This window comes from Aspergillus tubingensis (genome assembly GCF_013340325.1).
Source record: "Aspergillus tubingensis WU-2223L DNA, scaffold_8, whole genome shotgun sequence".
NCBI classification, from domain to species: Eukaryota; Fungi; Ascomycota; class Eurotiomycetes; order Eurotiales; family Aspergillaceae; genus Aspergillus; species Aspergillus tubingensis.
In genome coordinates, this window is record NW_023336282.1 from 1257736 (window position 1) to 1285519 (window position 27784).

General features: G+C 51.2%; 11 protein-coding genes across 11 annotated transcripts; 7 read left to right on the forward strand and 4 right to left on the reverse strand.

Moving 5' to 3' along the window:
* Positions 1-105: 105 nt before the first annotated feature.
* Positions 106-2272, reverse strand: AtWU_06769 (guanine nucleotide exchange factor MON1; the record flags this gene model as incomplete). Its single annotated transcript, XM_035501878.1, has 5 exons — positions 106-114; positions 175-409; positions 487-668; positions 731-1593; positions 1651-2272. 5 exons carry the CDS (start codon positions 2270-2272, stop codon positions 106-108), a joined length of 1911 nt encoding a protein of 636 aa, XP_035357771.1.
* A 449-nt stretch (positions 2273-2721) lies between these two features.
* AtWU_06770 (cellular morphogenesis regulator DopA) lies at positions 2722-8675 on the forward strand (the record flags this gene model as incomplete). The annotated part of the gene is made up of 7 exons (XM_035501879.1): positions 2722-2812; positions 2876-3000; positions 3059-3208; positions 3284-5520; positions 5617-5846; positions 5897-7362; positions 7413-8675. The coding sequence occupies 7 exons, from the start codon at positions 2722-2724 to the stop codon at positions 8673-8675; spliced, it is 5562 nt and encodes a 1853-aa protein (XP_035357772.1).
* A 521-nt stretch (positions 8676-9196) lies between these two features.
* On the forward strand, positions 9197-9640 carry AtWU_06771 (HEAT-like repeat family protein; the record flags this gene model as incomplete). The annotated part of the gene is made up of 3 exons (XM_035501880.1): positions 9197-9330; positions 9393-9498; positions 9557-9640. 3 exons carry the CDS (start codon positions 9197-9199, stop codon positions 9638-9640), a joined length of 324 nt encoding a protein of 107 aa, XP_035357773.1.
* Positions 9641-10133: 493 nt separating this feature from the next.
* AtWU_06772 (putative HIT finger domain protein) lies at positions 10134-11140 on the forward strand (the record flags this gene model as incomplete). The annotated part of the gene is made up of 3 exons (XM_035501881.1): positions 10134-10401; positions 10456-11058; positions 11133-11140. The coding sequence occupies 3 exons, from the start codon at positions 10134-10136 to the stop codon at positions 11138-11140; spliced, it is 879 nt and encodes a 292-aa protein (XP_035357774.1).
* A 332-nt stretch (positions 11141-11472) lies between these two features.
* AtWU_06773 (putative glycerol:H+ symporter (Gup1)) lies at positions 11473-13535 on the reverse strand (the record flags this gene model as incomplete). Its single annotated transcript, XM_035501882.1, has 4 exons — positions 11473-12462; positions 12514-13092; positions 13148-13215; positions 13274-13535. The coding sequence occupies 4 exons, from the start codon at positions 13533-13535 to the stop codon at positions 11473-11475; spliced, it is 1899 nt and encodes a 632-aa protein (XP_035357775.1).
* A 542-nt stretch (positions 13536-14077) lies between these two features.
* On the forward strand, positions 14078-14738 carry AtWU_06774 (acylphosphatase; the record flags this gene model as incomplete). Its single annotated transcript, XM_035501883.1, has 5 exons — positions 14078-14092; positions 14191-14254; positions 14304-14316; positions 14382-14451; positions 14559-14738. The coding sequence occupies 5 exons, from the start codon at positions 14078-14080 to the stop codon at positions 14736-14738; spliced, it is 342 nt and encodes a 113-aa protein (XP_035357776.1).
* A 2102-nt stretch (positions 14739-16840) lies between these two features.
* Positions 16841-17997, forward strand: aoxA (alternative oxidase; the record flags this gene model as incomplete). Its single annotated transcript, XM_035501884.1, has 3 exons — positions 16841-17094; positions 17145-17435; positions 17487-17997. 3 exons carry the CDS (start codon positions 16841-16843, stop codon positions 17995-17997), a joined length of 1056 nt encoding a protein of 351 aa, XP_035357777.1.
* A 954-nt stretch (positions 17998-18951) lies between these two features.
* Positions 18952-20499, forward strand: AtWU_06776 (uncharacterized protein; the record flags this gene model as incomplete). The annotated part of the gene is made up of 1 exon (XM_035501885.1): positions 18952-20499. The coding sequence occupies one exon, from the start codon at positions 18952-18954 to the stop codon at positions 20497-20499; it is 1548 nt and encodes a 515-aa protein (XP_035357778.1).
* Positions 20500-21754: 1255 nt separating this feature from the next.
* On the forward strand, positions 21755-25030 carry AtWU_06777 (KAR9-domain-containing protein; the record flags this gene model as incomplete). The annotated part of the gene is made up of 1 exon (XM_035501886.1): positions 21755-25030. The coding sequence occupies one exon, from the start codon at positions 21755-21757 to the stop codon at positions 25028-25030; it is 3276 nt and encodes a 1091-aa protein (XP_035357779.1).
* Positions 25031-25331: 301 nt separating this feature from the next.
* On the reverse strand, positions 25332-26175 carry AtWU_06778 (GNAT family N-acetyltransferase; the record flags this gene model as incomplete). The annotated part of the gene is made up of 3 exons (XM_035501887.1): positions 25332-25499; positions 25575-25684; positions 25806-26175. The coding sequence occupies 3 exons, from the start codon at positions 26173-26175 to the stop codon at positions 25332-25334; spliced, it is 648 nt and encodes a 215-aa protein (XP_035357780.1).
* Positions 26176-27074: 899 nt separating this feature from the next.
* AtWU_06779 (succinate dehydrogenase assembly factor 3) lies at positions 27075-27656 on the reverse strand (the record flags this gene model as incomplete). The annotated part of the gene is made up of 3 exons (XM_035501888.1): positions 27075-27160; positions 27246-27345; positions 27420-27656. 3 exons carry the CDS (start codon positions 27654-27656, stop codon positions 27075-27077), a joined length of 423 nt encoding a protein of 140 aa, XP_035357781.1.
* Positions 27657-27784: the final 128 nt, after the last annotated feature.

Below are 27784 nucleotides of genomic sequence, written 5' to 3' on the forward strand. Positions count from 1 at the left end.
AGATGATATCTGATGTACTTTGGCTTGTTTGTACTAGGGGTCTTTGACCAGAACATATTTCAAGGAAAGCTGTATATACCTCTATCAATGCAGGGCCAGAAATGATTAGAATACCTGGTAACCGACTGTTAGTCACTGTCCTCAACTGGTATAAGGAGCCGTTGCATAACTCACCGCACCGCCTATAATGAAGAGTCTCTCCTCTTCTTGATGCACCCATTCTATTATCTTGCTTGCGCTCTGTGCTAATGCATTGCGGTTTGCATTTGCATTTGCCACGCAATAGAATTCGAATATGGGTGTTACCCATGCAAATGAGCTCGAGGATTGCGAGACACAGTGGTGGATCTTGACATGGGTGTGCTTGGCATGGATGCTTGCATGTAGGTTATTATAGGTGGACATCAGCCTGGAGACATTGCCATCATCAGTATATGAGATATAATGACATAGTCGGTGGAAGCGAGAATAAAGGGTTGTGCGTACCTGCGACGTCGGGATACGGAGGCAAATTCGGGGTCATACGCGGACATTGTGAATTGTACGTTGGCCCGTGACTTGTAAAGGAAGTGGTGCAGGACGGTCCCTGGAACTATGTCTGTTGTGCTGGGGCGGCCCTTGTCAACGGCTTCTCTGATGATTTTGAGACTGCCATTCTTCTCTAGTTGCTGTGAGTTAAGGTAGTTGGTTAGCTTGCTGGCATGTTTTCATAAGAGGCATGGTCACAAACCTCGACGAATGCATCGCGCATGCCTTGCAACTCGAAGAAGCTTTCCTTATTGGCGCTTATCAGGATGATAGCAACAGACTCCTCTTTCGTGGTTGTGTCGTCGGCAGTATTGCCAGAGTCCTCTCGGAGATCGAGGAAGCTGACATACATGTAGAGGTACCCACTGCTGTTGAAGCCTGGCAGGCACACGGGAATCCAGCTCTCGCCACCACCAGCTTTAACAGCTTCGGCTTCGAAGATCATGTTGAAAAGCAGCTGCAGATCGCCCGGATGCAGAGAATGCTTCTTAGGCCGGACAACACTGACAAGCCGACCACCTGCGACGACCAAGCCATAGAGAAGGCCGTTGACCTTGGTCTTTAGGAGAGTGTTATTGATCGCTTGCCTATGAGATTTGCGGATCTTGAGACATTCTAATGCGGAAAGTAGTGTGGATGGGGAGCCTTTCGTAAAGCTGTCGGCTAACGTAGAAAGAAGCGTCTCAGAGCCTTGAAGGGGCCGCTTGAGGTCGGTAGAAGGGCGGATAGAGAAGAGGTGGGTTAAGGATGGAAGGGTTAAAGTAGACAAGATTTGCATGTACAGGGCTTCCAACTGAAGTTTGAGCTGCGTTTCACTCTCCAGCATGCGACTGATCGCAGCCAGGTACAAAGGCCCCTTGTTGACCACCACGAACTTGGTATCACCGGCAGAGAAACTGCTTAGGCGGTCTTTGGAATCTTCATAGAACGAGATGATAGTCTGGATGACGCCAACATAGGTCGATATCAGACCACCGTCACCATGTCGCGTCCATATCGGTTTGCCAGCAGCTGAGAGGATAATGTAGTGTTTGCGTTTCGACTTCCAATTTTCCAGAACCAGTTCTGCACGGTTTTGTTGGTTAGCGAACGTAAGGACCGTTATCTGCCAGCTATGCATACCTTCGTTCTCCCCTTCTTCGCCAACGTCTCCAACTGGCTCAAACTCCGAGGCAAAATCGTCTTCTACGTCGTCAGCTTGAAACTCCGGGAATTGCAAGAGTCCCGTGTTAGGCTGGCGGATAAGCCCAGGCTCCGTTGCCAGAAAGTCACCGAAGACATTATCGACATCGCCTAGATCTCCTTGAGGTATTGTGCTCCTGATACTAGCAGTATCGCCAGCTTCGCTTCCTCTTGGGCTGGCTAAGTGGCTGAGGCTGGCCTTAGCCTTCAGTGCGCCTTGTAAATTGCGCACAGCCAAAGTATCCTTTCCTGTATCTTGCGAAGCAACATCTGGGAGAGATACCGCCGTTGTAGCCCTGGACTGGAGAGCTGGTTGTGCAGGCTGCCGTGGTACCCGAAGAGATGCCCCTCCTTCGTCCAACAGATTCAATGTGCCTGGGCGCGGGGGAAGAGGCGGTGGCCGTTCATCGAGAACGGTGCTGTGGTCACCGCCAGTAGAAGATGTAGATCCCGTAGTCGCTTGTTCGGACAATGGGGTGTTGTCGTCGTCTCGGGGAGTCGGCGCTTGCGTAATGCCATGATCGGGGGTGTCCTGCGACGGACCGGGGTCCGTCGAATCCATAGTACTCTCAGCTCGCGCGCACCGGGAGTTGCCTCAGCCGCGTTCTAGCTGGGATCATTTAGAAATCGAGTTCGTAGCAAAGACGAATATCCTAGCTCTGGAGAATAAGTCCACAGACGCCATAGAAATGAAGATGAATATGTCGCATGGTGGGGATTGCAAGGCCGCGATTGCGACAGCGGCGGGCGGGAGGAGGAAACAAGCATAGTTTAGATTGAGCGACCGAAGGGAAGGAAGAAGATGGAGCCTCCCGGCGGAGCTCCCCAAAGGCGGGCGGGTCAACGCCAGATAGACGGAAACATGGCCGCCTGGCCCTTTCGCAACATCAGCTCCAACCAGCCAGACCAAACTAGCCCTCCCACCCCATTTTGGCCCGATGCACAAGATATGATGAGGCGCGATCTGCAGTCACATTTGCACGACTGAATCAACCATCCGACAATCGCACCATGAGCCTTGATCCGAGCTCGTTTCCGAGGTCGAATTCCCCCGCAAGCTCCGAAAGCTCTCTCACGCGCTCCCGACTACGGGGGAAAGAAGGTTGGCCACTCTTGGTCGTACAAATTTTATTGTACTGCATACTGATATATGTGATATTGTTAGAGCCGCTGAAGAAGGATAAGAATTATCGCCGTTATGCGTCTACCGTTGAACGTGCACTGTCACTATTCGATACTGCTTTGCAGGAATGGGCGGATTACATCTCCTTCCTGAGCCGGTTGCTCAAGGTACGATGCATAATATATCAGGGGCGGTAATGCACTTTACTGATGGCTATCTTCATAGGCACTTCAATCCCATCCCGCGGACATGCCCATTGTGCCTCACAAACTACTGGTTGCGAAACGACTTTCCCAATGCCTTAACCCTTCCTTGCCGTCCGGTGTCCACCAGAAGGCTCTTGAAGTCTATACGTACATTTTCAATCTGATCAAGGTTCGCATTTATTACTCAGATTTCTACATAATTTGATTACTTGCTTCTTGCTAACGTATGTCTTTGGTGCCTCAGCCGGAAGGATTGTCGCACGACCTGCCCTTATACCTCCCTGGTATCGCGCCCACTTTGACGTTCGCCTCGCTCACTGTCCGGCCCCTCTTTCTGTCTCTTGTGGAAACATATATTTGCAATCTCGAACCATGGGCAATCCGGCCGGCCCTCAAGGCCATCCTTTTGGCCCTCCTGCCAGGGTTAGAAGAAGAAACAAGCGATGACTTTGACCCTACCATGCGACTCGTCAACAAATTCCGCGACATTGCGAGTAAGATGGATACATATAAACAGGAAGCAGAGTCTAGTCCAAGCGGTCACTACTTTTGGCAGTGCTTGTTCCTGGCGTCCATAACTAGCCCTAGCCGACGTTCGGGTGTACTTGCCTACTTGAACCGTTACCTACCTAAGCTGGGCATCACAGATCGCAGGCCTAGCAAAAGTGAAGTGAGCGAAGCCAAGGATCTACCTCATGAGATCTCTGTGGCAGCGGACTCAGTAATCCTGCCGGAACCCGGTTTGTTGATACGGTGTTTCGCAACTGGACTAGCAGACGAACAAGTCCTTGTCCAGCGGAATTTCCTTGATTTGCTAGTGACACATATACCCCTGAGCTCACCTATTTTGCAAGCTAGAATCACCAAGGATGATCTTCAGAAACTGATTCTCGCAGCTGTGGGGGTTGTGTCTCGACGAGACATGAGTCTGAACAGAAGGTTATGGGCCTGGCTCCTTGGTCCTGAGCCTGCAAACGATCGGCCATCCTTCGAGGCGCGCAATTCTATATCGGATAACGCTTCTCAACCGGTCCCTGATGCCCAAGAAATTTCACATTCCGAATACTTTAGTCGATTCGGATTGACTCCGCTGGTGAACGGTCTTCTTGGCATGATCGAGAAAGATACCGAAGTACCCGCAGAGAAAACGAGGCCTTTTCGCATCTCGCTGTCGCTGATGGATCGATGGGAGGTTGGCGGCTATATTGTACCGGAAGTATTCCTGCCGATCATGCGAAGTGTCCAGGCTTTCGAATCGAAAGCGTCAAAAACTCATTTCGAGGAAGTTTTTCGCAGTGCCAGTTCTTTCTTCGATGGCGTAGAAAGTGGCGTCATTTTCTCCGAACTTTTGTATCTGATTGACTGGAAGTCCAAGGACCTGACCTCTGGGCATGATAAGGTGCTGAAAAATCTGGATCTTGCGCATTTCATTCTCGAGAACTTCAATGTGCGCGAAGAGGACATGGTACTTGCACATGTACCCTTGCTGACTCTCGCCACAATCATCAAAACGAGCGAACTCTCTCCGGAAAAGAGTCCTAACTTGGACCAAGAGCGGCTGCGTGCCGTAGCAACTGGGCTGTCCCGTGTTATGACTTCCTTATCGGGCTTACTCACTGAGAGGGCGTTCGCGAAGAAGTCTGATACCCATAAGGCAGATGGCTCCAAGTCCGATGTACCTGGCTCACAAATTTTGAGTAGGATACATGCCTTTTATGAACAGAGCAAACAGAGTCTTGATCCTCAGCCGCTTCCATTCGCCCCCAAGCTCCTTGGGGAACTCATCATCAGGAATGCCTACGAACAAGCTATTGAGGCTCTCGATGGCCGCGGCGATGCGACACAGATGCATGAACGTATAAGCCTTCTTATTGTCATGTTGAAGAAGCTTCCAAAAACAAAGATTCTGCGCGATAGACGCCTTTACTTGGCACTATGTGATCGTGTTCGCGCTGATCAAGTGGAGACATCCACCGCCTCCTTCGCAGCCATCTCCTCGATTGCATCCGCCATTACGAGCATGTATTTTATCCATAGCCCCGGGTACTACATCAGATACGAGGATGTATCTGACTTGATTCCCACCCTTGTCAACCGGCTATGGCAATATCTTTCGCCGCTGAACCCTAAGTTTCATGTCGAGGCAGTTCGCTCATTGTGGCATTTGCATTCTGTTTCATGGACCGATCATCTGGTCGAGGCTGCGATCACTTCTCTGATGGTGGACAAGTCGAACGGGCATCGTCAATCATCGTCGGCAGAACAAGCAGGGAGGTACTTTGTTCTCTGGTCTCACAGTCACCACGGTACATACGAGCTCCCTCCGAAGCAGTTGCATAATGTGTCACAGCTGGGAATCTCTTACCAGTCATCGATGCTCGAGCGCCCTCTCTTTATCGTCTTGGACTTGCTCAATCAGGGCGTAAATGAAGCCTCTCAGGTCGTACACCGCTGGCTTGAAGACCTGTCTTCCATACATAAGTACGTTTGCACCCCACTCCCAGTCTCTCCCATATTACTTTACTGTTTGATATTGGATTGAAAAGTCTGCTTTGAACAAGTGTTTATGTCCTATAGAGTTTTCCGCATGGTAGTTTCGAGGCTTGATCGTCTATTCCAGCAGTCAGAGAACGCAGAGCCAGACACTGCGAATCCCACTGTATCTCCAGACGACTACAGAGAGTGCAGCTATCTACTACAGACAATATCCAATCTCATATCAACGCTTTCACATAATGGGTGGATCAGCTTGCTCACCCAGACGTTGGTACAAACAGAGAAGCACAAGGATACTCCAACATCTGAAGGTCGGTTCTAACAAGCATTCCTGTGACCAAATTTCTGATGATAGTTGCAGATAACTCTGGAGCCCAGAGCCTACATGCGGTCATTTTCCAGGCCTCTCTCAGAGTGGTAAGCGGACATACGACGGCTGCTCATCAGGGCGTGGATGAGATCAAACTGCAACAAACTGCGCTGCTTGTGATGCGTCAACTTCTTCTTGGCCCCGGGGCCGAGGAGGTGGCCGAATCTGGAATTGACTCCTTCCTTGTCGATAGGCTGTCCAGCGTGCTCGATAACGGTGGTAGTGTCGGTATTCAAGCAGCACTTATCGACACTCTTCTCGCAGCGCTGAAGGTTCGATTTGCTCAAGCGTACCTGCCACCACCCCCACCACGCCCAAAGCATCAAAGGACTGCCTCTCGAGAACGTCTAACAAGTCCTTCTATCTTATCCTTCACAAGCGACAAACCTGATAAGTCTCTTGCATTGCCACCTCTACCCCAGCCCCCTCAGCAACTATTGGAGTGCCTTCTAAAAGGCATAAGCTCTCCAAACTCCAGGGAAATAGTGGAGAGGTGGACAATACTGCTTTGCGAAGTACTTCCGCTTTATGCAGGATCCATCTTCCAGATAATCCTGATGTTAGTGGAATGCTTTTGTAAGGAAATTCAATTGGCATATGCAAGTCTTCAGCTATCTTTCAAGCGCACCGAGGGTTGGCCCGAAGATCGCTCTGAACACGCTACGATCGCTCTACTCACCGGTCTCGAGACTTGCATCGCAACTGCCCACGAGCGTCTGCTGTCGGAAGAAGCAAATGTACCGGCTGCCAAGAGCCCGGACCAGAATCATGGGTTCTTTGGAAACATGGTCTCAGGAGTCTTCGCGTCTGAACAGAGTCATGCTCGGTCCAGCGCGGCCAATAACCGCCTCACCGTTTTGCTTTGCTTCCAGGACGCTGTGCGACTTTGTTTTTCGATATGGTCGTGGGGCGCAGTAGAACGAAGCACACTCCCTCAAGACCCAGAGTCGTTGGCATCTTTCCAATATACATCCTTGCGCATGAGGAATAGATCGCGTCGGATATTGGAACACTTGTTTACGGCCGAGGCACTTGAATGTCTTGAAACTGCGGTAGAGGTATGGACGAAGTCAGACAGCGACACTTCGTCTTTGATCATCAGTTTGCTCCACACGCTGGATGGATCTCGTCCAAAGATCACAATACCAGCTGTATTCAACTCTATCTACACGCGAACTAACCCTGCCGCATTGGAACCCAACCGCAAGTCCACCTTGACCGCAAGCCTTACGGAGTCTGAGCTAGCAGGTTTCCTAGTAACCTACGCCAGGTCACTTGACGATGATGTTTTGGATGAGATTTGGGCAGATTGCACCACCTTCTTACGAGATGTTTTGAGCAATCCTTTTCCGCATAGGCAGATCCTTCCGCGATTAGTGGAATTCGCAGCGATCCTTGGGGCGAAGTTGGAGAATACGAACTTCGGAGAAGATCGACGGATGAGGAAGGAGTTAGGAGTATGTTTCATCTAATTTTGACTTTGACGTGGCTATGCTGACAACTTTAGGATGTACTCCTTCGTCTCCTGACGGCAATATTCACCAGCAAGCCTATGGGTCTCTCCCAAGAGTCAGCACTTCTCGGCCGGGCGTCTATTGACTATGACAGTGGATCGCTGCCACATGTTGGGCCCGATGACCTGCTTAGCATTCTTGCTGCCTCTATGCCGGCGTTTACAACAACCTTGGGCGATTCGGATCGTATTACTACCGCGGTGTCTGGGATATCTACTCATATAATCGGGCCACTCTTTCGCGCACGCCTCTTTCCGAATAACGTTAGTCGGAATTTTATGGCGCTCCTCCAGCACATAGCAAAAATCCCCGCTGCTTCCAAGATTTGGAAGAAGGATATCTCTGATGCCTTCAACGACCCGAAATTCTTCGGAATGCAGCTTGATTTGGTGAAAGACGGCTGGGTAAACCTTTTACGGCAATGGGTGCTCGCCGACAAAGATCGAATGTCTGAGTTGATGTCCCGACTCACTCCGCCAAGTACTGCAGGCATCATGTTTGGCGTTGGAGCTTCTGCTGCCCGTCTAGAAGCGGATCGAAAGGCACAATTGAATCTCCGCAGGATAAGCCTCCTCATCCTGTCAGCCAACACTGACTACTTCGTTGCAGAGCTACCTGCACTCCTTCAGAAGTTGGAAGATCTCTTGGGCGCGACTAGTTCCTCGTCCCCATCTTCTACGACCAGGTCCGAGGTTTTCATGGTTTTGCGCGCCCTTGCCCTTAAGTGCACAGCCACTACTCTGGCCCCCTTTTGGCCGTTGATGAATTCTGAGCTCCAGGAGGCCATCTCGGCGGTTTCAGTAGGCCAGCAGCAGGAGGTGTACAACCCATATGCGCTACTACAGGCGTGCAAGCTACTGGATACTTTGCTCATCCTCGCGCCTGATGACTTTCAACTTCTCGAATGGCTTTACGTGACCGACACCATAGATGCGGTCTACCCTCCGGAGCGCTTTGAACCCATGGCACTCGCGGACGAAATCTCGCAGAGTTTGGGAGCGCGCGGATCGGCCTCGTCGGATGGACTCGGGGAGACGGGCGATCTCAGCCAGGGGGTGAAACAGCCAAGCCTAACTGCTGACTGGATTCGCGAAACGGCAAAGGATGAGATTGTTGAGCGAGTCCTTCGGCCGTTCTTTGATCAGCTCAGCATTCATGCATTCGAGAGCACGTATAGCATGGGCCATCCGCGGTTGGACGTCTGCCGAGACGACCTGTTAGCGGATTTGTTCAACGAAAGTACGATGGCCAACTAACAGCGTCATTCATTTATTTCCAGTTCCTGTTACCTAGCGAGCCTCTCTTGTATTATACCCAATGCCTGTATGCCAGACCCCGCGCTGTCCGTAACAACCGAGGTCTACGATCTCTGCCTTACTATAGTAGATAGAACTGTCTTTTCCAGTATTTGCCATTGGACGCATAATGGTATGTATCAAGCAGGTCGTATCCATGGAACAATCCAGTAGCATCTCCGCACGTAGCTCAGCCACCAATAGTACTTGTGATCAATCGTAGGCGGCAAATACAATAACCAGCAGCATAGTTGGGGTGAAGGAGATCGGAAAACGCGCCGTGGATAATTGGGCCGGCAGCAGCCGCAGTCTCCGCCCAAAACAGCACCGCCAACGTCACTCATCCCAAGCTCTCCCCGGCGCCCCCAACTTCATCTCCTTTCAACGTGAGAAGAAACCTGATCATTTTGCCTAGCGATGCTCTGTGCTGATTGCAACTGCAGATCATCAAATAATTTATGACCATGAACGCGTGCAAGAGAATGTTGCCCGGCCTGCGCTCCGTCGCAACCAAGTCGGCATTTGTCCCGGCGCGGAGCTTTTCGGTCTCTCCCTTCATGAAGGAAGCGGCGCACACTCTGCCTACGAAGAAGCCCGTGGGCGCGTTTCGCGGAGGGTTGGTTTATCCTGAACTGCGCTTTATTCAAAAGATTTAGTCGCTAACTGATCATGAACTAGTCTGTTCGGATTCCTTACTGGCGCGATTGCTGCCAGCGCCGGAGTCTACTTCTATGTCCTGGGCGAGTACAGGATCGCGAACGAGATGCTGACAGAAGATATTATCGTACGTATACTATTATCCCCCAAGATAGTTCTATAAGAGCTACTAATAAGGTAATCAGGCTCTTCAAGGAGCTACACAAAAGCTGCAGACGTACATTGGTGAATTAGAAAGGAAGGTGGACCAGTTGCAGAAGAAGAAATAAGCTTGAACATTCTCATTAATGCTGAACTTATTACCCCGTTCATTCAATTCTTCCATTTGTTTTTGCTCTGCGACATTCATATTCCCTTTTACTGTTCTACCGCGCAATTTCATCTTCGGTTCCCAGCATCAATCATGTTGTTTAGTTGCAATTGCAGGGTCTGGCACAGCTGAGCGCCAGGAGTAAAACAGCGATGGAGGATCGCGTAATGAACCAACAGCCCTGTATACGAACAGTATCTACCTATATGTACACTATTACCAGCCATGTATGTCTTCTTCAATCATCTAGTAGTATATCAACCAGTTGGCGGCGAGTCGCTGGCGTCATCGAGCCAAAGCTCCCTGCAAACAAGACAAACTCTGGCACGGGACCATCTCCGGTCTCTCGAACCATCCATCCATTTTCGCGGAGATTCAAATCCATCCCATCCAAGTCCATCATCGCCTTTAAACACCCTGAACCGAACCATGCCCTCCATCTTCTCCTAAACATGTATCACGTCGAACTCATCCCCAACAGCACAACCACCCACGCCACTCCGGGGTGGACCTACGTTCCCGATCGCGGTTTCGACCCAGCCAAAGCCGCCATCACGCCCGCCATCGGCCGCAAACGCGGAATCCGCGATCCAGGCCGAGCGGACCTCTCCTCACGACAGAACAATGCTATCGTTCGACATCTCGCGGAGCTGGATCGCGAGAATCACCGGGACGTGCAGATCTCAATTCCAGTAAAACAGAAGGATGCGTCTGGTCGAGGTATGCCATATACACACCCGGTTCACGGAACGACATGCTAACCTACAACCCCAGGCACAAGAGGCAAAGTGACCTCCAACGTCCGCCGAATCCTCCAATCCCAAAAGACCTTCCGCAACTACCTCGACGACGAAGAAGCCGCTCTAGCGCAGCAAGCATCCACCCAACAAACCCAACAACAAACCTCCTCCACCGCCTCCTCGCACCGCCCCTCCATCAACAAAATCACCAAACCGGGCTCTTCCTCTCGGCGCAGCTCAACACCCCTAACAGCAGCACCAACACCAAAGCCCGATACCTCCTCGCGCAGTAATCGCAAAGCACAACAACGCCCCTCCACCGCCCCGACCTCCTCCCGCGCCTCAACAGTAACCACCGCCGCCGAAACAGAAACAGAAACACCAGCACCCGACAAAGACCAACCCCAAGACAAAGACCACGCCGAATCGAAGGAGGAGAAGGAAGCGGAGAAGGAGGAGCAAAACCCCCACGAACTGATCAAATCCGAACACGACAACGACCCCCTTCTGAAATCATATATTCCGTCCGCGCCGTCGGAACGTATCATGCAGGCTTTGCTCGCTGAACCGCCGTTGACGTATCATGCATCGCGCGCTGGCCCGCCGATCGCGAGGAAGTCGCCGCGGTATTTCTGCTGTATGTGTGGGTATTGGGGGAAGATTCGGTGCAAGAATTGTCATTTGAGGACTTGTGGGTTGGGGTGTTATAAGGTGCATGAGGATTCGAGGTGCGGGGCATTTTTCTAGTCGGGATGAGTTGGTTTGGGGAGGGGGGTGGAGAGATAAGATGACTAGGGAGTTAGGAAGGTGGTAGTGTTCAGACAGTACTGCACTATCAGCCTTTGAGTCTATACTCAGGACACCACTACTGGATCTTCTGGCTGAAGCTTTCGAGCCGCTCCCCAGGGCATGGTGCATATCCCTACTAGTGGAAGCCCGCGTTGATGCGGGCTCTATGAACATTTTGATACCCTATTAGATGCAACTAATTATGCTATTCCAAATCTAGCAATGCGTCTAAGCAACTGCTGTATAATATTCACAGATAGAATCAATATTTCAAGTCAATACCAGCCCGTGCTTCCTCTTCACGAATCTCAAACATAACCTGCACTCCGACGAATAGAGCACAGCACGCTGAGATGAGGTAGATGATGCCGGCCCAGGATCCCAATATACCAGCCAAAAGGCCCTCCAATCCATCCAACCCTAACGCGAATCCGACCAAGTTCGCGATCATCATCATGAGAACGTTGCCGACTGCTCCAACTCCACAAAGGACACGGTACGTTGTCGGGCGCGAACGCCATTTGCTGGCTGGGAACAGTAGTCTGCCGATGACTTCGGGCAGTACGAAGAGGGTTATAAGCCAGCCCCACATGAGGAGACGAGGGTTGATGTCATGCCAGAGAGCAACAAAGGTGAAGACAATAAGCGTGTTGAAGATCTGGCGGGCCTTGGCGTAGATTCCGGAAGATTTGCCGCGGTCGGCACTTCCTCTGCTGCCTCCACCTAGGGGCACGTAGAGATAGCGCACGATCCAACGATTGAAGGAGCGGTGCCATGCGCGCCAGAAGGAGGAGGGAGAGTAGTTGTTCGACACGCAGCGTATCATGTTTTCGGTCGGGTCAATTCCGTCGACCAATGCCCAGAAACGGAAGAACCGCCATGGAATTAGAAGTTTGAGCCAGATGATGTGCAGATTGAAGTATGCCAACATGCTGAGTTCGCCAGCTGTGTACAGGGACCAGTCGGGAGACGCCTTCGAGATAGCCACGGCGTAGATGAAATGAAGTATGAGCTCCATGGCGAGTAGTGTCAGGAAGAAACGGACACCGTAGAGTACTGTCCGGGTCCGCGTAAGAGATGGAGGTGCGTATCTTTGCTGGGAGATGTAGTCGTTGAAGGTCAAAATAGGGCCTGTCAAGTACAGCGGAGCGTAGAGAACATAGGCAAGGTAATAGCGCCCATTGAACGCAGCTGGCTCCGCGGGGATACTGACACGGTCACGCTCTGACAGTGCTGCAGGATCGACTTGTTTCTTCTTATCTCTGTCAGCTTGGGTCCCGTACCGCAGGGGAAATGGACTTACTTCAATGGGACTGGCAGCTGGGTAGTCGAGGCTCCAATAGTAATCCATATTGAAACTAATCAATCGAAGGATCGTAATGTTGAAGAGAATCTCCCATCGGGGCATAATACCACCAAAACCATCAAGGTAGCGACCCCAGAGTATCAAGGGCGCTTCCTTGTCTGCACTACTCGGAGACACGAACAAAGAGGCCACCCATTCCAAATGGTAGCCGGAACAGAGTTCATTCGCAAGCAGCGTTCCGATATTGAACATCCAAGTTGCCGCAGGGATGTACTTCCTGGGGAGATTCTTGGAGATCTTGTAATTCACATAAAGAATTGCGAGGACCTTCAGCGCGGAAACACCGTGAAGGGCTGTGATGAAGACGAGCGCGAAACAGAAGTCGAAGCTTATCCGCTGGGTGAGACGAGCATCCGCAGCAAGGACTGCCGGAGAAGCCTTAGAGGACCCGGTGTCTCCGGCGACTGGGCGTACATAGCTGTTGTATAGACGTCGAAGCAATGGGTGACCGACTAATAGCAGCAACAGGTAGGGTATGTTATCGCGGAACGAGGAATACTGGTCATCGGAGTTGTCCTAGCAGAACCAAGAAGTCAGCGTCTGACATTGAATAATTACACGAGTTACTTACAACTTGACGTCCGGGTATCCAGCCAGGCGACAGCAGATGAGCGTAAGTTGGATATGAAGGGTGGCTCTCTACATAATCAAGTCAGCATAGCTGCTCCTCTTGCAGCAGAAAGTGGTTCGGGCTTACTCTGCGATACCCCAATGGCCGTAATAAACATCAACGGCACAGCGATCAAGAAGATCACATAGTAGATGTAGAACTCAAAAGTTCGCCACTTCGGAGGAGGAGCATTGCGCGCAATCGCAATGGCACGGGCATCTCTGGCGGAGGGAGCTCGCGTGTGACCCGCGGCAGCTTTGGGCGGAGTAGTAGAAGAGGTAGTAAGGCGGGTATCTAGAGTATCAAGGGAGTATAATCTCCGAAGCCACGAGAGTACTGAAAGAGGCATCTTAGCACTAGCATTGCGTAGTGCAACCCCTCAAAGACAAAGGAAGAGGGGAGACACCGTAAGGACTGAGTGCGGAGAGCAACAGGGACGGATGTTGGGGAGATCATCGCGGATTCCATTTTTGGCTCAGGGGCGGATCTCCGCTGGGGTCACGGGCTGCTGGTTATGCCGCTGTCAGCACTGCATACCAAAACAGGAAGCACTGATACCACTTGAAATAACATTCATTACATAAAGTAACATCTTCTTCAGAATTCATCTAATAGCCATAGATTGGGTCTAATTACAACTTATTACTAGTAGTTATCGTGCACTTGAACTGGCTCGACAAGTGACTAATCCAGATAAACAGGCATTGATTGGCCACGAACAATATCTGACCAAATCGAGACTAGCGTACACAGTCGCACCCCCTCATGATATCAGATGACTAAGCCATAGCCTGCCTCACCAGGTTCAAGAGAACAATAACCAGTCCATAGACATCAAAAGTCGGTGATATCTTCTTTATGCTTTGGAAAAGGTCATATACATCTATCAAGATGGCATCGCAACGTGTAAGGCTTTCCCCCAAGACCCTAGCCCAACACACAATACACCCTTCCCCGGGGTCGCTACGTCATCTATAACAGATGGACTAACACAACTACCCCAGATCGCATTCAAAGTATCTGGCACGGTCCAAGGCAAGTTCACGTCAATACTCCTAAGCAATATCAGTGAGACCATTTTTTCCGTAGCAGAAAAATCTAACACATAAACTGGCAGGAGTGGGATTCCGGTGACTATACCCTGCCTTCTGCACGCTATAGATGCACTTCTCGCTAAGCACGCTGCGATCTATAGGGACTTTACTCAAAAGAGAGCCACTGCATATGATGTAAAAGGCTGGGTGAAGAACACACATTGTGGAAGGGTGTGTGCTGTCCCTTTTTACTTCGTATCTGATACTTTTCTCTTTTCTTTCTTTGAGCCTCCTGTCATGTTAATATCAGGTGAGATACTTATACTAATACCATGCAGGTAGAAGGAGAAGCCCAAGGAACCGAAGACTCTCTACAGAAGTTCCTGAAAGACATCAACAACGGTCCCCGCCATGCACATGTCGTCAAGCTAGAGAAGAAGGAAATCGCACCAAAGGATGGCGAGGTAGAATTCGGCTTCATGAAGACTTCCGAGTCGGGGTATGAGGCTATGCAGTGATATAATTTCTTTCCAAATACATCTCTTTCTGTTTATAGTGTACCGCTTTGAAACAAATTCTTGTTTGTCCTTCTGACACGAACTACTTATAGTAGACGATGATGTATTATTGATCCTAGCCCTTCCGACAACCCTCGTATTGAAAAGTCATCTGAAAGCCAAGCCAACATCTTCATATTCGATGACAACATGAAACGGAAAATGCAGGAGCAACAACAAATAGTCTATTTCTAATATGTTCACCGGCCCCTGTCTGACGTCGAAGGCCAGGAATGAATGGAGCGAGCAGACCCCGGCGCAATCCCGAACTATCTTCGGCATGCCTTGACTCAAACGGCGTTCCGGGTTCTCCCGGTAAGGCGACCTGCCATAGAACACAGGGGGTCACAACTTACTTGGGTATCTTGAATGTAAATTACTATTTATTGTAAAGATCATATTCAACTTACGTCCTGACTACCAAGCTCTATCACAATGTGTATACAGTTATCCAAAGCAGTACAGCAAAAAGAGAGGTTTTCAAGCAACCTTTCATAACAGTCGATCTAGTATCCCCATTCAGATACCACCAATCAACCACAACCCATACCCCCATACACCACCCCCGAGTCGCCGATTAAAAATTACCCACCCCGAGCAAGATACTAACTAAGAAGTAAGTCACGGAATTCGCGTTCAACAGACGCCGAGCATACATAATGCCGAAAGAACTACGTAAAACAAGGGGACCCCGGGTCACGGGGACCAGCCCAGATCTCCAAGATTACAAGGAGTCGCCCGTAATCAGATAACAGCAGCGAACTTACGCCGAAATATCTTCCCCTTCATCTTCAGGTAGAGAGATAATGGGAAGGATTTCAAATTTGCTTCCACTTCGAGAGTAGACAGAGCACACCAACTACCCATATACTCATAATTAAGATACAACTTTCAGGTGTGGTCATCGAGCAGCTCTAAGATAAGGCAATCCATACATCCCGTACCTTCTATGTAAGTTCTAGGCTGCGCTGGATGACCCACCGGGATATGCAGGCGCTTGGAAGCTTAACTTGGTTACAAATGTCAAATCAATGCGAGGGAGTCGGTCTACCTAGTGATTGTAACCGCTAGTAATAGTTGCTGAGGTAGGCTATTGGGACCTGGAAATTCAATGGTTCTCGATAGAGGATCTGCGGTGAACATACTTGGATTGGGGGAGTTCGATGCCGAGCCTGTAGTATTTGGGCTATTGTTAACGCTAGTTTACGTCTTGTGTATCCCTGTGGTGGTGATCAAGGCAGGCAGGCAGGCAGGCAGGCAGGCAGACTATGCAGGACGATTGCACTGTAAGATCGGAAAGGAAGTTTCGAAGTAGGCCTGACCACTGGTAACTAGTAGTATCTTCGAATTCCTGCATTCCATTCTTACAGCATATCTGACACTTTGTATTTTACGACGTAATTTAGCTACTACCGTGCAAACCTGATTATTCTCAAAAGAGAAGATATCAGGCCTACGATCAACTCAACAGCGATAGCGATAAACATAGAATGTCATTAAGGTCAAACCTCAAATACCGTCCCTGACGTGGCGACAACAGCGGCAATCCTGCAACTAATCCAGACCTTGTAAAGAAAACATACCCCCTTGTCAAAATCAACACCCATTATCCATGGATACGAAAATTGCTTGGAAATCTCTACAGCAGACGTGGCTGAGCAAATTTGAGTTGTTAATGCTAAGATAAAAAATCTCAGGGTCAAAAGCCTCCACTGGGTCCTGATGTCTTGGTATAGTAGATGGATCCGGGTTTTCTCGATCCGCGTGACTTTTTCTCACTCCTGCCGTTTTGTATGTATGGTTCCGGGCGCCAGTGCCACTCCCGGCTTTTGCCGACCCTTTCTGCCCTGTAGAGTCATACCCTGGATACGAGACAATGAATGGATAGATGTTGAAAATTTTTGCTGGGGCTGAAGAGTATAAATAGGGATGGGGGGTTAGAGGGGGTGGTACATGTAATCAGTCTGATACATAGGATATCGATCAAGCAATAAGTGAATACTTTACTACTGAGCTTTTCATATTACCTTCTACTACGAGCATACCGACTGCTTTCATACCCAATGAACTCGTTAACAGCCACGGCGCCCATTCGGGCTGCCATTCCAAAGTCATATATGCATATCGCTACTCGAAATTACTCCGGTGTCATTGCTATGAGCGGTCTGCGCTGTAGCGGGTCGTTGGTGGCAAATAGACATCAGACAGCTGGGAAGCGATTCATATCAACCACGCCGAAGTCGCAGATCAAGGAGTTCTTTCCTCCCCCGACTGCTCCTCATGTGAAAGAGGTGGAGACAGCTTGGGTCCATCCTGTGTAAGTTCATTTCGCGCGTGCATGATGGTGAGTGGAGCTGACAATACCAGCTATACGGAAGAGCAGATGAAACAAGTCGCAATCGCGCACCGAGACGCAAAGAATTGGGCCGACTGGGTTGCGTTGGGAACGGTGCGGATGCTGAGATGGGGCATGGATCTTGTGACTGGATATCGGCACCCTCCACCAGGCAGGGAACACGAGGCCAGGTTCAAAATGACAGAGCAGAAGTGGCTTACGCGCTTTATCTTCCTGGAAAGCGTGGCTGGCGTACCAGGCATGGTGGGAGGCATGCTGAGACATCTGAGAAGTTTGCGGCGCATGAAGAGAGATAATGGATGGTATGCTACATCTCGTGATTGTCAAAGATGACAGACACTGACCACGTCTAGGATTGAAACACTGCTGGAGGAAGCATACAACGAGCGTATGCATTTGCTGACCTTCCTTAAGCTCGCAGAGCCCGGATGGTTCATGCGCCTGATGGTCCTTGGAGCACAGGGAGTTTTCTTCAACGGATTCTTCCTGTCTTACCTCATGTCGCCACGCATCTGCCATCGGTTCGTCGGATACCTCGAGGAGGAAGCGGTGATCACGTATACACGCGCAATCAAGGAGATTGAAGCGGGAAGTCTTCCCGCATGGGAGAAGACGGAGGCCCCCGAGATCGCTGTGCAGTATTGGAAGATGCCAGAGGGTCAGCGCAGCATGAAGGATCTTCTGCTGTATGTTCGGGCAGATGAAGCCAAACACCGGGAGGTGAACCATACACTGGGAAACCTAAACCAGGCGATCGACCCCAACCCATATGCCGCCAAGTACAAAGATCCGACAAAGGCGCATCCGAACAAGGGGATTGCAGACCTGAAACCCACTGGATGGGAGCGGGAGGAAGTGATCTGAGTTCACATGCCAGATATTTGGTTTCTTTCATAGACAACCGGCTGGACCGGGTCTACAATGCGGCTTGAGCGTCAGCATATTATTGTCAGTGCAACATCTGGCTTATCGACCTGGTGTTGATGTTTCAAAAATTTTAGATTAGCACATTCAATTCAGCGAATAGATCTCCTCTCAATGATGACGACAATGGATGTTATGAACATGGATAATGTTTCAAGTTTCCGCTCCGAGATGATCAGGAGTGATATATCCCACCAGTAGTGATGGGAGCGGGTGTTCCTGAGCGCAAAGATGGATGGAAAACCGTGCCGAAGTTTGGATGCGGGGCTTCCAGGCACCGGGGGGACGCTAAGCCCAGGCAGGACAAGGGCCGCCCGGCCGGATGACTTTCTTGGGACTGCTTTGCATGATTCCCTCTTAGCACTTCCCAAAAGGAGGTGGATATCTGGATGTTCGGATTTATGAACCTGACTCGAGTGATGAGGCGAACAGCCCTACCTCAGGGGGAGAGCTGAATGAAGCAGAGCGCAAAGAACAAAAAAAGAAAAGAAAGCAATCGGTACTACTATAAATAACAGTGCAGGACTACTTATCTAGAAAGTACCACGACAACTCCCGGTGGCCGACGAGTTGGCACCGCGGCCATCGACCCGCTTCCCCTTTTAGTGGTAAAAATCCCCCTTTCGAGTCACGCCCAAATTAAATTCGTCGGCCGATCGATCACCATCACCAGTCACTCATCCGAGGCCCTATCCCTATTTTTAATCACGTCAAAACGGTTCCTGTTCCCCCCCGACGACCACCTGTCCTTTCCTGCTTTAGTGTGAGGCATATCCCATCTCTCGCCCAAACCGGATCTGTGCCCTCCAACGCCGTACCGTTGAGATCTATCGTCTGCGAAAGTGCCAACCCTTCCCATCAAACGCATCGTCCAAAGCTTAGCATACACCCAATATGGATGAATCTGTCGAGCCCGAATTCATGGCCCCTGTCCGAGCCTCGTCGCCCTCCCCCTCCATCCCAGCGACGCCGGCTATCTCGTCCTGTCCCTCACCAGATCGTACCTTTTCGACCATCTCCTCTCTGTCGACTTCTTCCGCCACTTCCGCCGATGCCAGGTCTTCCGTCTCCATCTCCTCCAAGCGACGAGGATACATTCGCCCTCAGGGGGTCGAGTTTGCGGAGTCCGCCAAAAACCGGGAGAGTGTCATGAGTCTGGGTAGCATCGCTCATCTGCAATACTACTTTGCACGAACCGGTCTACTGGACGGCAAAGGTGCCCAGGCTAGGGAATTCAAAAAGAAAAAGAAGCCGGAGGATATGCCACGACTGCTCTTGACCCCCAACGCTCGGTTTATCGATGACTTGACCCTCAGTCCGACCAGTGCCAGTCCCACCGATGACGAAAGTGAAAGCATAGATCCTAGGGAGGAGGTGTATGACGAGGATGTTGAAGTCATGCTTCCTCCCACGGTCAGTACCTACAGCATCAAAACGCATCACATCCCGCCCCCACCTAAACTCAAGGCTCTGCGGAAGGATCTGCGGGACGCATTGGAGAAAGCAGAACACAGTATCGAGTCGATCGATGCTCAAAAGGAACCACCGGCGGAGATGATCCCCCCGCGAATTAGTCTTTCGAGTGACGATATGCCCGACGCTGCGGAAGACCCCTCGCGTCAGGCGCCTGCAGAAGCAACCCCGCAGACCTGGCAAGAGATCCAGGGCATGCGGGTCCTAGACACTGTCACTTTTGCGATCCGAGCCGCTAAGATCTACTACACTGCGCATGAGCGGCCCGATCGACTGGCGAAGATCAAAAGCGAGCGCGAAATACGACAAGAGCTGTTCAATGTGCTGGAGGTCCTGAAGCGGTGGGCCTCCCGAAACTTTGCAGACGGCCTTCGCGAGGATGAACGCTCTGGCATTGTCGGATGGATGGCCAACGTGCGTGATATGTTGGCCCGGGAAGCTCAACTGGAATCATTTGAAGCCAAAGAGCGAGCCGCCTGGATCTGGACCGAGGGTGAATGGATCGGTAAGGAGCGCGAGCGCGAGACTTTGTTCCTGCGTAGTCTGATCGGCTCCGACGCGCAGCTGCCGACATGGACTGCGCCGGAGGATGGCTCACCGCCACCCGCCATGCTGGAACGGCTGCGGGATGGACGCGACCTGGTGCGCGCCCATAATTTTGCCGTCAAGAACTCGAAGCGGCCGTTCCTCGATATCAAAACCTACCATCAGGATGTGGCCAAGCCCTACCGACGGGCCGAAAACCTTCGCTTCTGGGTGAAGGCGGCCGAGCTCCGGTGGGAGACGAAGTTGGAGATGGATGTGATGGGGATTGTGCATGGCAACAGTGAAGAGGCCTGGAAACAGTTCGATCAGGCTCTTCTGGCCTGGTGTAAAGTGGTGCGCGAGGAGCTCGTTCGAGACTGGCGCGAGAGGCGAGCTTCAGCAGCGAGCCTTCCACCCGACGATCTGGTGGTACGGCCTATGTGAGGGGGAACTTGGGAAAAGAAAGGGTCTACATGAGTAACTAACAACTTCGCTGGAGAGGGAGGAAAGGAGAGTTGTAATGATTGGGACTGGTTGGAACTGATTGGGACCACGTATGGCGACTGGTTATTGCGTTTGTTTGCTGTCTACTCCGACGCCCATTGATACCCCTTACTTGTCGGAGTGCAGTCGGATTTGAATATTTTTTGGTGTCACTCCTCATTTCTTCTGCTGTCCTCCCAGCCACGTCAAGCTGGGAGAAGCGTATAAATTCAACTTTTGGTCATCTACAGTCCATGGGACTGTTGTGTTCGGTGCAGAGCACACCTTTCTGTTTCTTTTTTCCTTTTTTTCTTTCTTATCTTGTCCGATCATTTTACTTAATCTATCCTGCACGGGGTCGCGGGAGGGATCCATGGATGGAAGTGTACATAGGAATGGCTGGCTGGTAGCGAGAATGCCATGTTTCGAGACGAGAACCATACAAACAAAGTAAACCAACCAACCGAACGCCACTCAGACGGGAGGAAGAAAGATCCAAGGAGATGGAAGACAGGGAAAAATACCCAAGAAACCGGACTGGTGTAACGGTCAGGCCAAAGTCAATTTGGTTATTTACCATTCCCTCGAGGATAGAGTTTACTGACGACTGAAAGGGAGACTTGAGGGGATTATCCCCCGGTTATTCCTTACTATTTCCTCCCCCCAAACGGGTGATCGGCTGCCCGCCTGAGAGCCCGAAAGGGACAGGTTGCCGCTTATCCTTCATTCCAACTGGCTTGACCTCCTTCTTCTCTCTCTCTCTCCCTCCCTCTTCTTTCCCTTGCTATGTCCGCCCCTCTGCTGCCCAATCGTCTATCATGTAGTCAGTCATTCTTGTCAAAAAGCAGTTCTTCTTACCTTGGTGTTGGAGAAAAAAAAAAGACAAAGAAGCAAAGCAAAGCAAGAAAGACAAGCAAAGAGCACAGACGGTGTAGCCCGACCGCCTACACATTCACAGCCCGATTACTCCATTCTTATTATCTGACAGGCTGAAACCGGATAGGGGCAGCAGCAGACGGACAGGGAACGGAAGGCAAACTACACTACTTTCTACTTACTACTACCCAAGCACATACTAGCTGACATAGCCCGGCCGCAGCGTTGGCGCATCCTCAGCCCATCAACCACATTCCTCTACCCACCGTCGTTCTTCACTAAACACACTAGTTCCTGGCATCCTACAGGCCAGCGCCCATCCCCCTCGTGGATCGCATCCATGCGTGCCATGTCCACCGCGTCAACGGCTACCACTGCGACCACCCACCCCCCGGATGCCGGGGCCAACCTGTCCACGTCGCAGTTCTTCTCCTCCCCTCCTCCTCCTCCTCCACCCGCCCTGTCTATCTCCCATGTCGACCAGTCATTACCGCGACGAATCAAGTCCAAGTCGTCCCTACGAAGCCTCCGCAGCTTGGGCAGTAGCAGTGAACCCGACGATAACCAACAACACCACCAACAACACGACCTCGGTTTCGACAAGACTCTTGTCCGCCCGTCAATTCTCCGTCGCTTGTCCCCCGGCCTGGCTGCCCGCGTCAAGTTACTAGACGGTAGTAACAAACACAACAGTCCCTCTCGCAACCCCGGTGCCGTCGGTCGGATCCCCGAGGAACAAATCAAAGAACTCGACAAGTCGCATCAGGATTTATCCAAATCCATTAAGATCGAAAGGAAGGGTCGCTCATGGAATGCTCTACCTCGGCTACACAAGGATAAGAAATCTCACGGAAGTGATTCCAACCACTTAGAGGTCCCCGAACCGCAGCTACCGGAAGAAACCCCAGAGGAGTTGGAGGAGTTACCCACGCCCGACTCGGATCGTCCCCTGGATCTGCCTCTGGATCAAGGGCTGGAAGAAGAGGTCCCGCTGTCGGAAGAGGCCGAAGAGCCTGAAGAGGCTGTGAAGGTTGAGGCTGCTGGGGAAGACGTTATCGAGGAAGACCCTATCGAAGAAGACCCTATCGAAGAAGACGCTGTTGCGGAGCAAGGCGTTGCAGAAGAACTTGTGGAAGAAAGTGCAGAAGACGTTGCTGACGAGGCCGTTGAGGTAGAGGCTACTCTGGAAGAGCCCCGAACCGACATGTCTGTCGTTCAGCATGCTCCAGCGCCATTAGAGCATAGGCCAGCGCCCTTACCTGACGTCCCCGAGCAGACAGACTTTGAGAAGTACATACAGAGCACCAATGAAGACGATTCGAATCCACCCCCGCCACCGCCAAAAGACTCTCCGCGCCCACGATCGACCACTTCACTAAGCTCACAATCCTACTTCAACCCCCAGGGGTTGCAGCGCACAGAGTCCATCTACTCATTTTCTCGCGCCTCGTTTAGCAACCAACTCTCCCAGCTCACGTCCATTCCCCTTCCGCAACCGTCGTCCCTCGAGGCTAGTATCTCATCCATTGCAACCGCCCCTGCGGCGGTTCGGGCGCTCACCGGAGCGGCAGAGCAAATTCAAATATGGGTCAAGAAGGCCTCGGATGTGCTAGGGGGGTTGGATGCAGAGGATGACGTGGAGTGGGCAGCTGCGGCCGGACGAGAAGGTCTGGAGGGGGTGGACAAGGCGATCATCCGATTCGAGAGCCTGATCAACGTCTACGTCAGAGCGATCGAGGAAGTGCAGCTGCGCGAGGATATTGGCGACGTGAGTACCGATAGCCTCCAGACGATCGTCGTGCAGATGGACACGATCATACAAAGCTGGGCCAACATCAAGAATCGCCTCCGGGGAGTCAAAGGACAGGTTGAGCTGGCAATGGAGTGGGAAGAGCTGTGGGGAAACGTCTTGGGCGATGTGACAGTGGAGGTAGAGAGTCTCACCGGGCTAATCTTCGAGATGGAAGAAAAACGGCACTGGACGCTGGCAGGCGAGCAGGACTCTAGCGCCTCTGGGCTCGACATCAATGAGCTGGAGACCATCGTGGAAGAGACCCCATCCCAGGCGCAACTGCTGTCCAGCAAACGACTCAGTATAGATCCCATCCTTACCGGGCCACCGACGATGGACATGCCGGTTATTCAGACGCCACATGACGACACGAATCACTCGAACCTCATCGCGCTGTTTGCACGAATACAACCGTTGCGAGCGTCGCTTGATTTCTTGCCGATGAGAATGTCCATGTTCCAAGCGCGGGCTGAGAGGATCTTTCCCAGCGCTTGTGAGGAGCTCGAGGAGCGGCGGGGCCATCTTGAACAGAGCTTTCAAAAGCTGGAGCAGGATGCAGATGCGCTGCAGAAGGAGCTTAACGAGGACCGGTGGATCCTTGTGTTCCGTAACGCGGGTGGACAAGCGCAGAAAATGTTCGACTCGGTGGAACGAAGCATCGCAAAACTGCAGGAGGCCATCGAGACATGCGCCCATCTGCATGATGCAACGTTGTTTACGAAACGTATTGAGAGCTACGAGGCCAAGAAGCAGCACTATGTGGCAGCAATTGAGCGGGTAGTGTCGATTATTCGCAAGGGTGTCGATGACCGACTGACGGTGAACGGAGAGATCCTGCGACTGCTGTCGGACATGACTTCGAGGATCGACGCCCTGAAGGCGAGTGTCCGGGTGATGGATGAGTGGCTAGAGGACATTAACTTTGTCCGATCACAGCATCTCCGGGACTCGATCTCCAGTATCATGACGATGGACAGTCCTCTGACCGGCAGTGTCGCCGATACTCCAGGAAGTTCTCCGGCATCGTCAGTGGTGATGACGCCCGCCAACCCCCTCAAGGGCTCTGCCACGCCTATGGGAACGTCTAGTCGACGTGGCAGCTCGGTCAGCTCAGCAGCGCGGACGACAATGTCCAAGATGCGACGGTACTCGGGCATCCCGCAGGCGACGGCCGCGCTGACCAGCAAGAAGTCGTCTCTCCCCAAGCCTTCGCTCACTGCGCCGTCACCAAGTCGGATGGGCGCCGCCACACCCACCCCTGCTGCGCGTAAGCCTGTCAAGCCGGCGCCGTCCCCCATTCCCAATCGTCCGCGCTGGACCAACAGCACCAACACGAACGACCTATATGTCGGCCACGTGTACAAACCCAATCCTACTCCCCGCAAGCCCTCTGCTTCTGGCCGCACATCGCGGCCCTCGTCGACTATACCCATGGGACCGTTCCGGCGCGACATGTCCGTCTCTCCGGCACCGATGACGGCGCGCTCTATGAGTCGTGTTTCCAGCCGCCTGACGAATCGCAGCCCGGAGCGCATGGGCTCTCCTACACCTAATCGATCTATCCTCGACCCTCCTCCTTACAGCAAGCTCCGGCGGCCCGACGGCATGTCGAACGCGCCGCGCAGCCGACAGAGCTTTGCGGGGCTGTCGTTCAGCCGCAGTGTGTCGCATGACCACGAACGAAACATTGCCAGTCCGACGAAGACGCCGCGGCCAGGCACCGCGCTGGGGCATTCCGCGAACCGGCGGATCAGCTTGATCCCATTGCCGAAGAACAACCCGACGCCTCGCAGCAAGCTCGGAGAGCGGCCGCCATGGCGGTGATCGGGAAGATACCATACTATGTGACATAGCATTTCCGGGGGTCTTTGATTTCTAGCATTTCCGTTGTTCGATCTCGCATTAACTTCACACACACTCATGTACTATGCATATTGGCATTGCGGTTCGGGAGCCAGTGGTGTCAGATACCAGATTGCTTGAAGCCGGTTGTTAGATTGATTCCCCACTCGCATTGATTTAGGAGTATTTCATTGATTGAAGGGAGCGACTTCATGTATTGGGGTATGTTTTAATTGCAATACACTTTATATTATATATGTATATTATTTTATTTTCGTTTCGATTATACCAAGGATTTCCCAATGATAAGCGCATCAACGAGATCAGGACTATTCGCCAGACGCGCAGCACCCGGCACACGACCGATGACCTGGAATCCCAGATTCTCCCAGATTTTGACGGAAGCAACATTATTCTCAAAGACGAGGTTAAACACGGAGTATTTATATCCCTACCCAGAGTTAGCACCACCCAACCATCCATCCCCCAACCACCTCAAATGTAGAAAAATAAAGAAAAAACATACCAACTTCGGCGCCACCTCCAAATAAACCTCACCCATAACCCTCCCAACACCACGATTTCTCGCCGCGGGAGTCGTAAAGAACCCGGCATTACAAACATGCGAGCAGCGTCCTATCCAAACCCAATACCAGTTAGCATACATACATACATACATATTATCCTATCCCCAAATCCACATATATCATATCAATCAAATCAAAAAAATGTGAGAGAGTGAGAGAGAGAGAAATACCCGGATAATTCGGCTTCACATAAAACGTCCCCAGACAAACCCTCTCCCAATCCCTACCCTCCCTCAACCCATCCCCTTCGCCGTCATCGACAACAGCAACCACTGCAAACGTCCCAAACCAATACGTCCGGTACAGGTCATACTCGAGGGGCGATTCCATGGGATAGGTACATCCTTTGAGAATCTCTTCGGAGAATTCCTTGTGTAGGTAGTGGAGGAGAGAGGAGGGGAGGGAGTCGGGCCCTGTGGTTATGGGGTAGAGTGTGATGCGGGTGTTGTCGCGGAGGGTGCGGGAGATGGGGGGGAGGGATGATGGGTTGGGGGTTGGTGGGGGGATGTGGGTGGTGGGGTCTTCGAGGAGGGAGGGCATTTTGTTGGTTCTTTTTCTTTGTTGGGATATGGGAGAGGTGGTGGTGGTGTATTGTATAAGGGTGTGTGTGGTGAGATGAGGTGGAAGGGAAGAAGGGAGTTGGAGTTGGAGAGGGAGTGGGATGGTGAGGGGATCAGTTGGGGTTATATGTATGGGTTTGATGTGGGGAATGGAGATAGATGTCGACGGTAGGGCGTGCATAAGTAAGATTTTTAGTATGGCATTGGAATAGGATTGACTGGTTTTATTCTTTCTTTTCAGGTACGGTGGGGCAGTGGGATGGGGGGTTTGTACCATATATTGCCATGGGATTTCTTTGGTTGGAGAGTGAGTGGGTGTGGCGAGTGGTAGTACTATGTAGTGTAGAATAGATTGTTGATTGTCATTGGGAATGGCTATCAACTGATGTCTACTTTACTATATTCTGGTGTTATGATCAAGCATGTTATGACTTATGAGGGATGGACATGCATATCTGCTTCCTGCATGTCAGTTTGGGCTTATCAGTCCCGATCTCGGATATCGGATATTTCGGGTGGTTTCCGGTTGTTCGGTAGATTGTATGGTCTCTTATAGCAGCTTTTTTATTGCACCTTTTTTGGTAGGTTGATGACATTTGATATGGGTTATGTAGTAACTTGAGTATATTTGACATTCTAGAGCTGGTTTTTTCTGTGAATTCCATAGTTGCAGTTATCATTCTATCTAATTCATATCGATTTCTACTATATAAAGACCTGATAGTCATCTGGCAGTTGTACTCTACAACCATCTGATTAACCTCTATATACATAATCTACACAATCCATCAACTTATACCATATCATACAATCCGGGTATCCCAACTCTACCTCTCCCCATACTTTCTAGACCTACCTCCCCTGCAATAACCTCATCAATCATTGCTTCTCCCCCTCCCCCTCTCCCTCCCCATCCTTATTCTGAATCGCCTGCATAAGCTCATACAACTGCCCAATCTGCTGATCTATCTCCAAATTAGCATATACCACTATCCCAGACCACACCACCTGATAGGCAGTAACTCCAGCTAAAAGGAAGTAGTAACTCACCACTCATCTTATCCAATTTACCCTTATCCAACTTCTCCCCAATCCACGCATCACCCTCCAATTTCTGCGCATATAATTGCCATTCCGTGAGGAAACCAATCTACCACCACATCACCATATCATTAGCAATCCACACACTCAATATGCATCAAAGTAAGAGGGGATGGGATGTACAATATGCAACGGATTATCCACATTCCGATGAGCCCGGAATTCACTCTTCACATAGCCATCACCTAGAATCCGCATCTCGGGGTCAAGTTTCTTGCGGTGCACGCGGAGAATGCGACGGTAGAGCTGCAGCGGCGGGAGCAGGGCCAAGGTCTCCGAGAGGCTGGATTTGGAGCCGAAGGTGGACGGCGTGGCGAGACGGCGGGCGGCCGTGGGGGTGAAGCGGAGGAATTGGGACATGTTGATCTTCTTTCTTTCTTTTTTTCCTGGTCTGTTAGGTGGGAGGTAAAGTGACAATTGTAAGTAGACGAAGTCGGGGAATGAATGAATGATGAAATGCGATTACTGCCGCGGATCCCTCCAAGGCG